This window comes from Acartia tonsa, chromosome 10 (genome assembly GCF_053477335.1).
Source record: "Acartia tonsa isolate MP-2025a chromosome 10, ASM5347733v1, whole genome shotgun sequence".
Classification (NCBI taxonomy): domain Eukaryota; kingdom Metazoa; phylum Arthropoda; class Copepoda; order Calanoida; family Acartiidae; genus Acartia; species Acartia tonsa.
The window spans coordinates 22480763-22497662 of record NC_137269.1 but is presented as its reverse complement, the minus strand read 5'-3'; the positions used below and the strand labels follow the sequence as shown (position 1 = coordinate 22497662).

The following is a 16900-nucleotide window of genomic DNA, read 5'->3' as shown; positions in this document are numbered from 1 at the left end:
CGCAGAATTTCGTCCTACATTCATATTAAGTCGCCTAAAGCTGCTTTATAGAATCTCTTCAGTTTACTTTGTTTAATTCGGCTGGCTGCTTTTCTTTTTAGAAGTTTATCCAGATAGAAAAAATAATCAACCGCAAATGTCTTAGATTTTCTCCGCAGAAAATCCAAAATTTGGTGAGCCGCAGCTTTAAAGATTCTGTTTCTTCAATGTTTTTACGACCATTAGATACAAGCCGCTGCTTTAGCAGCCAATCGTGGCATTCTACCGCAGACAGTGCACAATTTTTATAACAATACGCGACCATGTTTGATAGTGCGGCTGGCTAACCCTTGAATTAAAGAAGAATTTTGCAAATTTTGGTTCCCTTGGGAGCTTTGTGGCCTGCCATTGTGCAGTGCACTACATTTGTCAAATAATACTTCAAGGATCAATTTCTTAAGGTTGACAAAAAAAGGATTTAAATAAGGCCAATTTTGTCCACAATAAGCTCAAATAAAAACTACTTTATTTATTAATATTAGATGTAAAAAAAACATTACTAAATCTTATAAATAAAAGCGCAATAATTTCCATTTTTCCCATTTTTATGACTGCCAGGGAAAAGGTCCTGCAAATACCTGACCTAATCTTTAAATGGCTGTTCTTTAGAATGGTTCTAAAGCTGCTTTAAATTGCATTTTCACACAGAAAATTATGCTAAAGCTATAGACTCAAAATTTGATAATATGTTATAGGATTGAATTATGCTAGAAATTGTCTGAAAGGCAAATATGGTTTTCAAATATTCTTACCAAAATAGACAAAATTAAAATATTTTTATTTTTTAACAATATTGTGTCGTAGAGATTTCACGCTAATTGACGCACACATACACGATGGTGTTTTCCTACAAAATGTCTATTAATCACTAAAACCCCACCCTCCTTATTTTTAAGGTAAATTAAAAATAAGGGAAGGCCTGTTTTGAGAGGCCTATAACTTAGTTACCAAAACCCTACTCGGCTACCCAGTGCCAATATAATATAACCTAAACTAACTGATGGAATTCACAAAAAAAGAAAAGTTACCCTACATCCTATTACATTATTAAAACTAAGGGTTGTGGTTTCAGTGCTCAACAATGCACTTTGAGGGAAAACGTCTATTTTTTACTGCATTACAGTTTGCTGCTCTTTTTCTATTAGATAAATATGTCGTTTTTAATTCCTACACAAGACGAATTGTAAAAAAAATAATGAAAAATAACAGCCTAAATATTATTTAAAATTTTCTTTTTCCTACAAATTTGTAACATTTGTCTTATTCTTAGTGCAGGGAAAATTCGATAACTCAAAAATAAAATATTAGAAAATGTTACACAATTTTTCAACAAAGATTTTGAAAATTTTGGTGAACTTTTGTATTTTTTCTTATTTTTGTATGGAGTGTTAATAATGTTACTTGAACGACCTTTGTCCTTAAGTCCTAAATATACATGAATTTTTAACAAACTTATACCTGTCCAGTGGTGAGAGCTAAAAGGATTTATATGTAAATCCTTTCACAACTTTATAAACAGGGCTGCCTTCTTGTGCCCCAAAAATTTATTTTCTGTCCTTCATTACATCAATTAAATTAGTAAAATTAGCCTTTAAATAGCTCAAGATTTTATAAATCTTACGTTTTAGTGATTTTGAGTAACACGCAGTTAATTTTAATTTTTATGTGTTTGTAAGGTTTAGAGCTATTTTTCATTCTTATCTTACGTAGGAATAATAATTCCCCCAAAAAAAATTTGGCACCCCCTAACCGTGAAGACCAAGCAAGGAAAAGATATTTCAGGAAGAAATATTTGAATCACTCAACTTTTATAAAATATTCAAAACATATATTTTTTATATTCATAAGCTCTACGGGCTATTTATTTCTGTGGAAGATTTAACATTTTATGGATATGGTGCATTATTTGCCAAATGTACCACTTTTCTGCACTACCTCTCCGATTTTGTTAATACTCTATATTTTGGTCCGTTGGGTCATTCAAGGATGCTGGATGGCCAAAAAAAAGTTTCAGAGTCCCTGGATGTCTAGATATCTAGCTATCTATGAAGGTAGGTAACAAAAATGTAAAAAACACCCATTTTTTTACAATTTTAAAAATTAATTTTTTCATCAATCTTACATCCAATCTATACATTTTATACACCAAAATGATCGTTTATTTATGTAAAAAGCGCACATAATGCTATTTTGGCCAAAACCCTAATTTTACAGGGTGTCCAGCAAAAAGTGTATTTTGGATATCTAGCGTAATACCCAAAATACCTGTCCGAAAAAAATCATTTTTTTTGGCTTAAATCCTGTGTTTTATCTGTGTGCATATGTGGTATATAACGGTTCGGACCACCCGGGACTATAAGGATGTCAAATTTCACTTTGGGACACCCTGTAAATGTGATTTTTGCGTCTGTAGAGCTAAAACTTGGTCCAAATTGGCTATTTTTTTCAAATTACTCTAATATGTGTCTTAGTATGTTTGGCCATAGTGTTTTCTGACCAGATCAATAATTTCATATTTTTTGGACACCCTGTATTTTCAAAAAAAGAGAAAAAAAATTTTAGTTTTTTTTTAAATTTTTTTTCTATTTTTAAGTTACTTAAAACTGTCATATTGATACAGATTTTGACTAATAACAATAATATTTGCCTATTTTACAATTTTTTACACTTTTGGGACACCCTGTGCATGTTTTTGAAAAATGATGGTTTTTGCCCATTTTTGGGGGGAAGGAGTCATTTTAGGGCCATTGACTATTTCTTCATTTTTATAGAACTTTTCAAGACACATCGTTTGTTATTTATTGAAAAACCGCAAAAACCGAACCGTTTTGCCGTTATTCACCGCCAAAGGCGGAATTTTTTTACGTTTTTGCCGTTTCGGAGGTTGTAATGGGCATTTGTGGTAAGAAAACGTTGATTTATCAAGATCCCTCTTAAATACTTTTATTTAGGTAATTTAATTTACTAAATTTCATATTAAGTAAAATTTTTTGTGCAGCTAACCGTTTTTCGTCGAGATGGATTTCAATTGTTAAAACAAGAAAATTAAGTGAATATAACATAAATAATTGCTATAACATAAGTGATAAAAGAAACATAAATCATGTGCATTTGAAATTCCTTTTGACAAAAATCGGTTGGATATACAAAAAAATTTACTTCACATGAAATTTAGTAAATTAAAATGCCTAAATAAAAGTATTTCACAGTTATCTTGATAAATCAACGTCTTCTTACCACAAATGCCCATTAGAACCTCGGGAACGGCAAAAAACGTAAAAAATTCTGCCTTTGGCGGTGAATAACGGCCAAACGGTTCGGTTTTTGCGGTTTTTGCATAAATAACAAACGATGTGTCTTGAAAAGTTCTATAAAAATGAAGAAATAGTCAATGGCCCTAAAACGACTCCTTCCCCCAAAAAATGGGCAAAAACCATCATTTTTCAAAAACATGCACAGGGTGTCCCAAAAGTGTAAAAAATTGTAAAATAGGCAAATATTATTGTTATTAGTCAAAATCTGTATCAATATGACAGTTTTAAGTAACTTAAAAATAGAAAAAAAATTAAAAAAAAACAAAAATTTTTTTTCTCTTTTTTTGAAAATACAGGGTGTCCAAAAAATATGAAATTATTGATCTGGTCAGAAAACACTATGGCCAAACATACTAAGACACATATTAGAGTAATTTGAAAAAAATAGCCAATTTGGACCAAGTTTTAGCTCTACAGACGCAAAAATCACATTTACAGGGTGTCCCAAAGTGAAATTTGACATCCTTATAGTCCGGGGTGGTCCGAACCGTTATATACCACATATGCACACAGATAAAACACAGGATTTAAGCCAAAAAAAATGATTTTTTTCGGACAGGTATTTTGGGTATTACGCTAGATATCCAAAATACACTTTTTGCTGGACACCCTGTAAAATTAGAGTTTTGGCCAAAATAGCATTATGTGCGCTTTTTACATAAATAAACGATCATTTTGGTGTATAAAATGTATAGATTGGATGTAAGATTGATGAAAAAATTAATTTTTAAAATTGTAAAAAAATGGGTGTTATTTACATTTTTGTTACCTACCTTCATAGATAGCTAGATATCTAGACATCCAGGGACTCTGAAACTTTTTTTTGGCCATCCAGCATCCTTGAATGACCCAACGGACCAAAATATAGAGTATTAACAAAATCGGAGAGGTAGTGCAGAAAAGTGGTACATTTGGCAAATAATGCACCATATGTATTTTATTTTTTATTTTATGAAATTTTGATTTAAAAACATTTACTATTCAAACAGTCTTAATAGGTTGTATTGTTTTAAGTATAAGGTTGAAAGATAACCAACCATATAATATACTAACTATCTTTTTTTTTAGAAATTCATCTCATAAAGGAGAATTTTTGCTTTGAAATCAGGAAAGACAAGTTTTACTGTCTCTTAATTTTAAAAGAAGATATTTTCTAAATCCACCTCATTTAAAACTACATGGTATATTATGATGGGGAGAAAAAACATACAAACAACTTATTTAAAAGTTATTTTTAAAAAAGAATGGGTAGTTTAAATAGACCAATTTTCAATATTTAATTAAGATTATACTTTAGGTTTACATCGAGGGCGGGAGTACGAGGTTAAGATGACCGCTCTGACCGTGAACGGCACCGGACCGTACACCAGCTGGCAACGGGTGGTCACCTTTGAAGAGGACCTGGATGAATCTATTGTGCCAGATCCTCCAGCATTGCTACGGGCTAAGGTATGTCAATTACGTTTTTGTATTCGTTGACTGAAAAACTTTGAAACGTCTTTATATTTCTCATTTATAGTTTTTACTAATTAACAGCAGCTAGACTTGACCAAAGCATTTGACAAAACTAAGTGAATCAGAGAAAAGTGGTTAAACATACAAGTTTTGACAAGACTAATATAAGGCTTGATTCCAGAAAGTGAGGGGGCGCTGGGCTGTTTATTGCACTATTCCTAAAGTTTTATAATACGCTTTCTTGATCGTTGGCTTACCAACTTTGGATTGGTGTTTAATTAGTTGATTTTTTAAGTGAAGGGTTTACACGTTTCAACCATATCAGGAAGGAAGGGGCTTATGAATTGTAAATTACACCGCCCCAAATAGAATTATTAAATTGATCTTCTATCCTATTGCCTACGTATTTAATACTATTCTATTATACAAAATAACAGTGTCTTAACTTTTTAAAATTTAGGCGAGCTATGACTCGATAACAATTGGATGGAGTCCCCCGACATCTACAAGTGTGCTGGTGCGTGGCTACACCATCGGGTGGGGGAAGGGTATACCTGACGAGTATACCAAGGTTGTCGACAGCAAACAGAGATACTTCATCATTGATAATCTTAGTAAGTAATTTTAAAAATTGCCTTAAAATTCAAATTTTACATTATCTGTTAATGATTAATAGCTAAATTAGAAACTAGTTCAACGGAGATATGAATTATGGAGTAAATGGTCATTATTAGTGGATTTTGTTTTCAAGAAAAAAAGTATGACGATATCAATTGTTATGGAAAACCGCTACAAAAAAAATCAGAAATATTGGCTAACAAAAATACGTTGCCTCTCAAAAAAATGTTTAAATGACAGACAGTAAGGCTGTGAATAAGATATGTAGAGTATCTTTGCTGTAAGTTTCATTTTCTTTTATTTTAATTCTACTATAATTCTAATATTACTTTTAGAACCCAATAGTGAGTATGTTATAAGCCTGCGGGCCTACAATAACGTGGGCGACGGCCGCCCCATCTACGAGACCACCCGCACCCAGGACGAGATTGCGAGGGAGCCATCCACCCCGTTGGTGACCCCGCTGGGGTTGCACGCCATTGTTTTGTCGAGCACGACAGTGGTTCTTACGTGGGTGGATTCTACACTCCCCAGAAATCAGCTTATTACGGATAATAGGTAAACTAACTTATTACTATCTGATCATTCTGATATATAACAATTTAAACTTTATATTCCTAATTAAATGGATTTTTTAGTGCGTGTTTTTCCAGATTTCCAAATGTCTGGTAAATTTATGAAAGAATATTCATTAGGTTTTTTTTACTAAAATGTGTTTCAATGTTTCTCAAATGATTGTATTTAAAAAGTTTGCGATTATATCGAACACTTTTAAAAAATTCTTTGGTTTCATACCTCTACTTGATTTAAAACTAGCTTTTTAATTCAAAATAGCACAAGTAACTAATATTGTATCAAATCGTTTTAGATATTACATAGTGAAGTATACAAGTACACCCTCAATCCAAGCTGACCGGCCTAAGCACAACTATAAGAACGCCACTGACCTCAACGCAATGATTGATGATCTACGCCCGAACACTGAATACGAGTTTACGGTTAAGGTGGGTTTTTATTATTTTAAAAAAAAACAATATTTATAAATAATTATAAACCTTTCCTGGACCTATAAGAAGCTTGGCTGTAAAGGATTTTTACAAGATCTTTTGTTACAGACACACATACATTATCACTGTAAATGTTATATTTGAAAAATTGCCTTTAACACTATTTAAAGCTAGCCTTTAAAAAGTGTAGAATATAGCTAGATAATCGAAAAAAACAACCTTCTAAAACAAGAATTGAAAATCTAAGAACAAAATAGTAAAAAAAATAGATGATATGAGTTTAAATTAAAATTTGGATTAAGAATTTTTTTTATTTTTTGTCGTTTAAAAACAATCTGTGAAATTTTGCTTATTTCTTTATTTCTGAAGTATGTATATACTATTATAAAGTTATCTGGCGGAAATTGAGTATTAAATCCCAAGTACTTTGCAAAAGAGGGTAGGCTAAAATATTCCATTTATTACTACTACCTTTTTAGTAGCAAAACTACTCTATAGCTATGTAGTTTCCGTATTTTAAACCTAGGAATTTTTATGGTATCTGTCTATTATATATTAATGTAACAGGATTTTGTCTGTACCGAAGGATCTCTGACCGCTGAAACGATATGGTTCTTCTTAACAAAGTAGCTTCTCATATGTCCTGGGAAGGTTTATAACTATTTTGGTGGAGGGTTCCACCACCCGTCCAAGAGATATCAGCCCTAAAAAATGCCCCCCCTGCAATTAAAAAAAAATATAAAATGGGGGGAAGCAAATTCCCCCTCCCCATTTTACTAACAAATTACAGCCTTAGGTAGATTACTAGATTAAAGTAAGTTCCCTCCTTCCCTGTGATAATTCCCCCCCTCCAACAAAGCCCGGGGTGTGAATGTCATTTACAAAATATTCAAAAGGAAAATATCTCACCATATTTTGTTATATATTATGGTTTTACTTTTAAACTTTCTTCATTCCTTCTGACAATTGTATTTCATTTTTTATCCAAACATAATAACAATAAGAATAGGAATAACAACTTTTTTTTGTATAAAACCAGAGATCTAAAGAGATAAGATATTGGCCGATAAATTGGCGTGATTAAAATTCAATAAAAGGCCCCAAATTTGTTAAGTCAACGAATTAGAAAACTTTGGGGACTAGTGTAATAAACAGCCCATTATTCCCATTTTCGTGGTTATAACATAAAATATTCTGTCTATTATTACATAACATTTACTTGAATTTTATGACATCAACCTTAATGCAGGATAAAGAGATATGTTACCCATAGAAAATATGTTTGTCAACAAAAAGTTAGTCGAAATGAATTAGCATTTTATTATACCATAGCTTGCTGTATTAGTTAATCAGGGACAAAAGGGACATTTGACTATAAATTATACTGGTAACCAAAGTTTTTTATTGAATTTTGATTCAAACATGTCAACCAATTTACGTAAGGGGTAATTTTGTTTGAAATCACTGTGGATTTACACAAATTTACCGTCGAATGTCTTATACCTTTAGATCCCTGACAATAATAAAAAGAAATTAGAATTTAGATCAAAATATTAATTGACTGGCGTAGTCATAAAAGTCATATCCATTCTCCCTGGCCAAAAAGTGGGTCATTTCGTGGGTGTAAGCCATATCATAAAGAAGTTTAGGCCTACAATTGCTATTATAAAGTAGTTAAAGCTTATAAACCCGTGTAGGCAGACTAAATAATGGTCTTTTATATAATATTTTTAGACTAATGTTTTATGTTTAAACTACTTTTAACCTATAAAACAACATTTAAAACCTAAATTTTGCAATGACAAAATTGTCATGTTTTTTTCTCGTATTCATTCGAAACCGATTAAAATCCGCTGGATTAGAAACGGTTCTCAAGCATACGAGAGAAAAAAACTATGTTAGCATCGTATTATACCCAGTTTTCTACGAATATAAAAATGGTTTTAATCTTATAATTGTACATTTATCCGCGGAAAGCTGTTTATAATACGAATCGAGAAATAACTTTTGTCATTCCAGCATGCCTTTAATAAAGTCTTACCAAATTTAAAGCTTTTGAGATTTGCATTACCTCTTTTATAATTAAACCATGCCTGTCTTTGAATAAAACCATTAAGTAGCTTATTTTTGTTAATATACAGGATTTATATTTAATGTTTTTATATTTTTGTTATTATTCCTTATACATGAGGAATTAAATCTTAGATTATTTCTTTTTCTGATTTCATCTCTTTCCCTTTTACATACATAGTAAAGTGGTTAAATAACTGTATGTCCCCATCCCAATGACCTTGTGCCGACTTTGAAAATTTTAGAAAATCAACCAAAAGTGTCGGGAATATTAACACAGCCAAGTAGCCGAAAACAATTGGCTAGTAGACGAAAAAGGTCCATGGAAAAGGGAGGCAGGTAGTTATCTGTATATACATCTATACTATTAATCTGTTCTTAAAAGAGTATGTATACATTAGATAGAAATACCAACAGTAAATGTATATTTAGTAATAAAACAATTTTACATATATTTTAGGTAGTAAAAGGTCGGCGTCAAAGTCCGTGGTCCCTGGTTGCCCTGAACAAGACCCAAGAGTCAGCGCCCGCCTCCCCGCCCCGGGACCTGAACGTAATGAGCAACAGGGCAGACTCAACCTTTGTCACCCTTACTTGGCTTCCCCCTAGGAGGTAGGAGTATTTTCGGTGTGCCTTCGAAACCGGTTTATATCCGTTGGATTAGAACCGGTTCTCAGTTATACTGAAAAAGTATGTAAAGCATCGAATTCGAGACAATTTTCCAAGAATATAACTACAAAAATCATAAAATTAAAATCCAAAGTTCCCTCCAAAGTAGCGAAGCTACCCTACAACTTAATTCCATCAGTCCTATAAAATTAAAATGTGAGTTACTTGGCTGCTTTCAGATATACACTTATGATTTTATTATTACTATTAACTCCTTATGTCTATCAGTATGTATTAATGCTATTAATAACCTAAACGTTTATGAAGAGATTTTTATGAAAATTATTCCCTTGTCAATATTATCTTTTTTATAATTAACTTATCCCATTCTCTCTTTTATGTGTTTTCATAGATATCTTATTTTGAAATTGTTTTTTTCTAGATCCAACGGCGATATTAATGGCTATGTGGTCTTCTATACCGATGACAAGCGTAAGCCTGACCGAGAATGGGTTGTTGAAGCTGTTATTGGGGACCAGACCAGCACTGAAATCGGCCCTCTGCAGCCCAACACAAAGTATTATTTCAAAGTGCACGCGCGTAACAGCAAAGGTTACGGGCCCAACAGTCTGACGGTTAATTATAGAACTCGTGGCGTTGGTGCTGGGGGCGCGTTGATTAGTTCTGATACCGCTGTAGGTGGCGGGACAACCACTGACTCTGGTATCCCGGCCGAAGTTCAGTATGCTATATTTGCCGCTGGCGGTGTTATCGTTATTGTAGCCGTTATCTTCGGACTTGTCATGTGTCGGCGGGGTAGCAGAGCGGCACAGGAAGCCGTTGCTTCTCGCGATAAGTCCTACATGAAAGGCGAGACAGGGTCCCAGCGGGAGAAACTAAACCCGCCACCCCCGGACCTATGGATCAATCATGATCAGCTGGAGCTAAAATCGATGGATTCCAATCCTGAAGACATGCGCGAGCGCGCCTCGCTTGCGCGCTCCACACCTGTTGATATCAGAGGGTCGACGTCGACAATTGATCGGTCAAGATTCATTGCTCCTTATTCAGGTTTGAATAACATTTATGTTTGTTTTCCTTTCCAAAACCTGCAAAAAAATAAAATCGTATTTATATTTTTTGTGTTTTTAATTTTATTTTACTAAATATTACAGAACAAAAATTTCTTGATTAAATATTAGTTTTATGTTTACATTTATTTGAATGAATCCCTATAATTTTATCCCTTATTATTTATTATTTTTTTGTAGTTTTAGTATACTAATTCGAGCATGACTTTTTAAAAACCTTTGTTTTATTTTAATTTTATTTTACGTTTTGTTTTATTTTAAAATAGGAACTGAAAGTGAGCGGTCATATACGGGACGCGACTCACAGCGGCGATTGTTACGCCAAACTGTGGCGGGTAACGGGAAACCGATTAAAATCGCCGGTATCGGTAAACAGCACAAAGTTTCCCGGTATCTTTCTAGAGAATGTGAGTTTTTTTTTATTTTGTTTATTATCCCTTTAATCAACAAGTGGATTGTATATCCCCTCCCCAAATTTCTTTTTTATTTTATGGCAAACTTTGAGCCCCTGTGGGGCGTTTTAGACCTTACTGAAAAATTACCAAACATAGCTAAAAAATATAATATTTTAATTATTTATTGGATAAATTTCACAATATATTTAAGTGGGAAGGTGTATGACAACTCCACTTGCGATTTTTAGGATTATGACATTAGTTTTAGTTTTAAGTTTTTTAGTTTTTAGATTTTTTATTATTTGTTTCTTGATTTGTTTTAATCCTTCTAGTTTAAAGGACGCCTGCAAGAAAAAAACACGCTTTAACTGCTGAAAGACTGCCACAAGAAGACCCAACACCCCAAATTTAAAGCCTTTAGCTTCAATAACAAAAAAGTTCTAGGCATTTCAAAATAGCATTTTATGTACAATGGAATTTTTGAAAGATTTCCAATGCTCATAAAAGAAAAAACAATATTAAATTACGTCGCCTAGACACAAAATTATAACCTTATCTTTGTCAGAAATTTAGAATGCCTGTAACTGATTACATTTTTACAATAAAAACACCACATATCATAGTCAAAATCTATGAAAAAAATTCGATTTAAATTGCATTTTTAAACGAAAATCATAGCGGAAACAAAGGGGTAAACTAATACAAGCTTAGCTGTGATTGGTTGTTAAGCTGATTCAGCCTTCTGATTGGCTACAGTACATTCGGTACAACGCAAGTAAAACTTAATTTTTTTAATGATTTTAACTATAAAAATGGTTATTTTTATTGTAAAAATATAATTAGTTACTGGAAATCTAAATTTATGACAAAAATAAGCTTATAATTTTGTTTCTGGGCCACGTAGTTTAATTTCAAAGTTTTCAACATGAGCAGCATTGCAATTCTTTCAAAATTTTCATTGTACATAAAATGTCATTTTAAAATGCCTAGAACTTTTTTTGTTATAGAAGCTGAAGGCTTCAAATTTGGGGTATTTGGTCTACTTGTGGCAGTCTTTCAGCAGTTAAAGCGTAGTATTTCTTGCAGGCTTCCTTTAATACCTTCCTTAAAACTTGTCCAAAGACAAAAAATGTAATTATTTTTTTTGAGAGCTCAAATACGATAGATATTTGATTGTGTTGTATACTATTTAGCGGTTGCAAGCTCGATTCCCAGCTCAATACCTGCCGGGGGTAGTTGTTCCGGCTCCACATACATCAGATCTCAATACACACTCAACCCGCCACCACCCGCCTCGATCCGGTCCATGGATTCGCCGCACTCGCCGGATCCTCTGCCCGGATACTGTTCCGGGACTAGTAACGGTACGGCCAGCGTTATTCACCACTGTAGTGGCATAGGAGGCGGTAGTATCGTTAACGACGGCGCTTCTGAAGGACCGCCGTCGACCTGCAACGGTGATTTTAATTGGGGCAACACAACAACTTCAAGTGTGGACGGCGGTAATTCCTCAGTCCTTTCCTGTGGCGGTTGTAACCCCGCCGTTATGCCAACCCATCACGGCGGCCACCTGCCGCATTACATGTCCTCCGCCATGTCGACCTCGTCGGCGGATTCTGGCTCAGCTTCGGGAAGTGGAGCATCGCGGGGGTACAGTGGGAGTGGCGGCAGTGCTGCGGGAAGTGGCGGTGCTGGCGGTCTAGCTAGCAGGCGCCCCTCACAGTTGAGAAGCTTTAATATACCAAATCCACCAACTGTTGGTCAGTCTTCTTTAGGTAGGCGTTTTTTTTGTTTTTTCCGTAAAAAAACTTTCTTTAAATTAGTTGTGGTTTTTTGAACAATAACTCATCTGATTTTTATAAAGGATACTTGCGTAGCTAGATATATTATTAATTAACCTCAATTCTATCAGAAATTAATTTTTTTCTTCAAAAATTAATTAATGAAACAAAGGATAACTTTTCGTTTAAATTTTTCACTAGATGACACTTTTCTAAAATTGATAAAAAAAAGTAAATTTATATTTTTTTCCTATTTTCAGTCCGTCCAACCCCAACAAGTCCTTACAAGAGGAACCTACTCCCCTCAACCCTGGAGGGAGGTGAAGATGGGTTGTGCATGGGGTCCCCCTCTAGGATGGGGGGTAGTCAACACCACTGTGCCCCCATGGGGGAGATCAGATCCCCCGACATCCTACACCCTAAGGGACCCTGTGATTGTCTTTCAACTACTGTGGCGGTAAGATTTTTCATATTCATTTATGAATAAAAATGTAAATGTAAGTCAATTTAAACGAAGATATTAATTTATTTAGTTTGAGTAAAATTTTCACAGCCCTTTTTAAATTGAATAGCATTATTCTAAGATATGAGGAAATATTTCGGTTCTTTTCGGATTTATTTTCAATTAAAAATTAAATGATTATTGACAATAGATCAATTTGCCACAGATAATATTTAAAGTTATCAAAAGGATGGAGCACTTTATATTTTTATAGTGTTTTCGATGGGGTAGTTGCGAAATTTGAAATGATAGGGATACGTTTAAAAAGAATGGGACGAGTATGGGGCAATCTACTTTGGAAAGGAATAGAGGAAAGGTGGAGATTTCTATTATTTTTATAAAACGAGTTGATAACTTATTATTTTTTTTCAGAGTTCTCAAAGTACAGAAGAGCTTAACCTGGAGATGCGGAACCTGGAGTCAGTTATGAAGGATCTTAGCGCCATTGCGGGTAAACCAACCCCACCCCATCCCCTACACATCTCTTGTCCAACAAATGGATAGAAAACCCCATAAAAAAATAGTTTTTTATTCTCTCAGATAAAAAAAGACACTGAAAAAAGTGCAAAGAATCCATAGTCCAAAAAAAACAATGATATAATTTTAAAAAGTGAAAGAAATAACCAGTGCTGTTACAATTTTATTATAACATTTGTAAAAAAAATGAAATCACTGCCTTTTGATAACTTCTAGATAACACTTATGATCTTGCTAACACTTAAAAATGTGTTTGAATTGTACAATGTTTGTACTACTTTTTCCAGCTCAAAAGGATTGTTTATTTATTAAAAAAGTGAAAATGTATTAATTTTGTAAAATGAGCTAAATATTAAAAATCAAACATTTCTACCTCGTTTATTCATTCTAACTTTGATTATTAAATTGAATCAATAGATTTTTAAATTAAATTTAGACTGGGTTATTGCACTTAAAAAATATATTTTCTTTTTCAAAAACAGTTCCTTTGTGATTTTTCTTTATTGACAACGATTTCAGCTTGCCAAACTCATAGTTTTTCTTAAGGTGCTATAGCCCTGTTTAAAATTTACAAGAAATAAACAAATAAACCATTATAAAAATTCTTAGACAGCTTGCAACCCAAAGAAAAAGAAAAAAACAGTCCTTGATGTAAAATAATATTTATAAATAATAAACATCACAATAATTTTTATAAATGGACTTTTTCTTTATATTAGAACTTTTAAAATTTTGGCAACTTAACAAAAAAAAGAATAATTTGTTGTATTTTTTCATAGAAGAAAAGAAATTTTTTAAATATGGACAGTTATATGGCACTAGAAGTTAATTTATTTTGCCCTTTTTAGAAATTAAAATAATTTGGTAAAATCTACAGTTTTTTACCTGAATCTTATTATACAATTTTGAAATTACTGTGCGGTTTCCCTTATAATGCATCTGGACCACAAACAGTTTTTTTTATACTTTTAAGTTAGGTTAGGTATAAGTTAGTAGAGCCTCGCAGGGTTAGAGAACACTGCCAGCGGTAAAAATAAAGGGTTTTGGTCAAGATAGGTTTAAGTAAATGCCCCTTTTTATCAATACATGAAATAGATCAAAATTAAATGTGTTATAACAAACGCTAGCTGCAAAATTTATTTTCTTCTGGTGCTATTACCCTGTCCGTTCTAAGCTTTTTTTTAGTAAAGATGTAATTAATTTTCTTAATATCTGTGATTTTAACATCTTTTTGTTTATATAGAAAACTTATTTGTTAATGACTTACATTTTATTTTGACTTGATGGTACTACAGCTTTATATTTTCAACAATATTTTACTATTTAAATTAATAAAATTATAGGTTCTCTGTGGGTAACGGTTTCTTCCTAATGCCAAAATGCAGCAGAAATGTTCCTGATAACGATTAAAACTAAAAATCTATGAAAAGGCTGGTAACATCCAAACAGTGGAACGTATAGATTATGCTCGCAAAGAATTTGAATCGACAAAAGAAGGTCTACAATTAATCTGGAATAGTTATTACCCAAAAACCACAGTTATCTCGCAGTGCACATAAATGCGCGAAAAAGACTTATTTTACTCTTTAGCGAAGCTTTCCATGTGCATCATTTGATCTTGACTATCCAGATTATTCATATGCCGACTTATGCCGATTAAAACGGTGCGGTGTGCGTAAATGAATTGCCCGTTCGACCGTTTGGTAGCTAGCAGCCCTTACCGTTTATGGATTTTTTGAAACAATCTTTAGCAGGCCAGGAACATTTTACCGTAAACTGCACTGGATCCCTCTCTAAATTGTCAACAACAAAAAATGTTTAATAAGATGTCCAAATTAAGTATCAAAATAGCATAAATATCAGTAGGTTTAAATAATGTAGGACAATTCTTATATGGTTATTTTACGAACAGAGCTATTTTTATCATTAATAATATAATTTCTAAATCAATTTTGACTTGAGAAAAGGTGCAATAATTAAATTATGTTAATAAGAAATTAATGTTTAAAACCAAAATATTTTTAAAGTGGCATTTTCAAACGTAATTTTAGACAAAATACTTTTTTTATAATTTTGTTTTTTAATTTTTAATACAGTCATTTAAATGAATTCTAAGTATTATATATATAATTAACTCAATGCAAATAATGTTGTCGAACCAAAATTATAATTATTAATTGTGAAATGAAAAGAATATTAATACTTTTCTATTGTTTAATTGTTTGGAATAAAAAAATTTAGATCATAATTTCTATATTTCTTTTTATTTTGTAGCTAACCTAAAGCAAAATTTGATAATTCAAAATCTAAGGACTTTAAAGGACGATGAACTGATGTACAGCGGCAATGATGGTAAAGAAATTAACCCCTTTTGTAGCTATATAAAATTATTGGTTGAACTGCTAGCTTGATCAGCCAACAAATAAGAGAGCGTGTGTATATAAATATGGGTGCCAGTGTCAACTGCAGCACGATGTCACCTCCATCCTCCTTGAAAAAATACCAATACCTTTTGGCTGGGCCGTGGCATTAGCGTCAATGGAAGCGCACCAAGAACCAAAAAGCTGTTGATGAGGTGTAAGTTCTAGTCTTTAGGTTAGAGATGTTAAAATGGTATCTACTGCTTATGCATGACACAAATAGGAAGAATGCCCTGGCAAGTAATCAGCGCAGCTCACACTATAGCCATGTAAAGTAAGGACTTCCAGACAAAGGTCATGCAACAAAAAGGGTTGGTAGTCTTTTGAACTTAATATGCCTGTTTGATTCAGTTTAATCAGACGACGACCTACTGCATTGGATATAATTTTACTTGGATCTTACACCTGATTTAATGTTCCCTAATAAGGTAAAACTTGAAGCGGGCTAAAATAACGATTCCCCCCTTTACCCCATTCATTGCCCTCCTATTTGATGAGCAAATTGACCAATAAACGAGTTCTATGTTAGCATGCTACATTGAAGACAATTCTTCCCCTGGTATATTCTACCTTTATTCCTATGGCCCTTATATGATGGCTACTTGAGGTAAAAAGAAGAACCTCTTGTGACACAGCCCTCTATGACCTAACTTAGGTTTTTGAACAGTTTTCAAACTCGTATACATGGGAGAAGTGTATATCTTAACTTTAGAATTTCGTTGATTTGAAATGAATTTGTATTTGTAAAGTTTGATAGTGTTCTTTCACTTCAGCAAATGTATCACATTATCAAAACAGCAAATTATTAGTAAAACATGAACTGTCACTTCTCCTTAGCGCGAATTATATTAAAGCCCCCATTTAGTTATTGAACATGTTTTATTGAGAATATCAGGAATCCTAAGAAATAAAACAATGGACGAAAAATTAATCTAAACCTTCAGTTACTAAGAATAACAGAATTATGATAAACTGAATTTTAATTTCTGAATGTGTACTCAGTTTCTCAATATTCACTAAATTACTACTAGCTAAAAAAAATCAAACTTCCAAAAAAAATCAAAAGAATGTATCTATAAAATTTGAAGCTTTTTTAGCTTGTAGTAAATATTGAGATAGGAT

General features: G+C 32.8%; 1 protein-coding gene across 3 annotated transcripts in view; it reads left to right on the top strand.

Moving 5' to 3' along the window:
• fra (neogenin protein frazzled) overlaps positions 1 to 13799 on the top strand; it is a 180336-nt gene extending 166537 nt beyond the window's left edge. For 2 of the 3 annotated variants that reach the window (XM_080173991.1, XM_080173990.1), the window contains 10 exons: positions 4651 to 4802; positions 5269 to 5422; positions 5762 to 5984; positions 6295 to 6430; positions 8964 to 9115; positions 9555 to 10183; positions 10470 to 10610; positions 11792 to 12373; positions 12640 to 12836; positions 13254 to 13799. In XM_080173991.1, the coding sequence (XP_080030117.1) occupies positions 4651 to 4802; positions 5269 to 5422; positions 5762 to 5984; positions 6295 to 6430; positions 8964 to 9115; positions 9555 to 10183; positions 10470 to 10610; positions 11792 to 12373; positions 12640 to 12836; positions 13254 to 13385 (2498 nt within the window). In that variant the 3' untranslated portion in view covers positions 13386 to 13799. The remainder of the gene's footprint in view (positions 1 to 4650; positions 4803 to 5268; positions 5423 to 5761; positions 5985 to 6294; positions 6431 to 8963; positions 9116 to 9554; positions 10184 to 10469; positions 10611 to 11791; positions 12374 to 12639; positions 12837 to 13253) is intronic. The other variant, XM_080173992.1, reaches the window with a different exon arrangement.
• The last annotated feature ends 3101 nt before the right edge of the window (positions 13800 to 16900 follow it).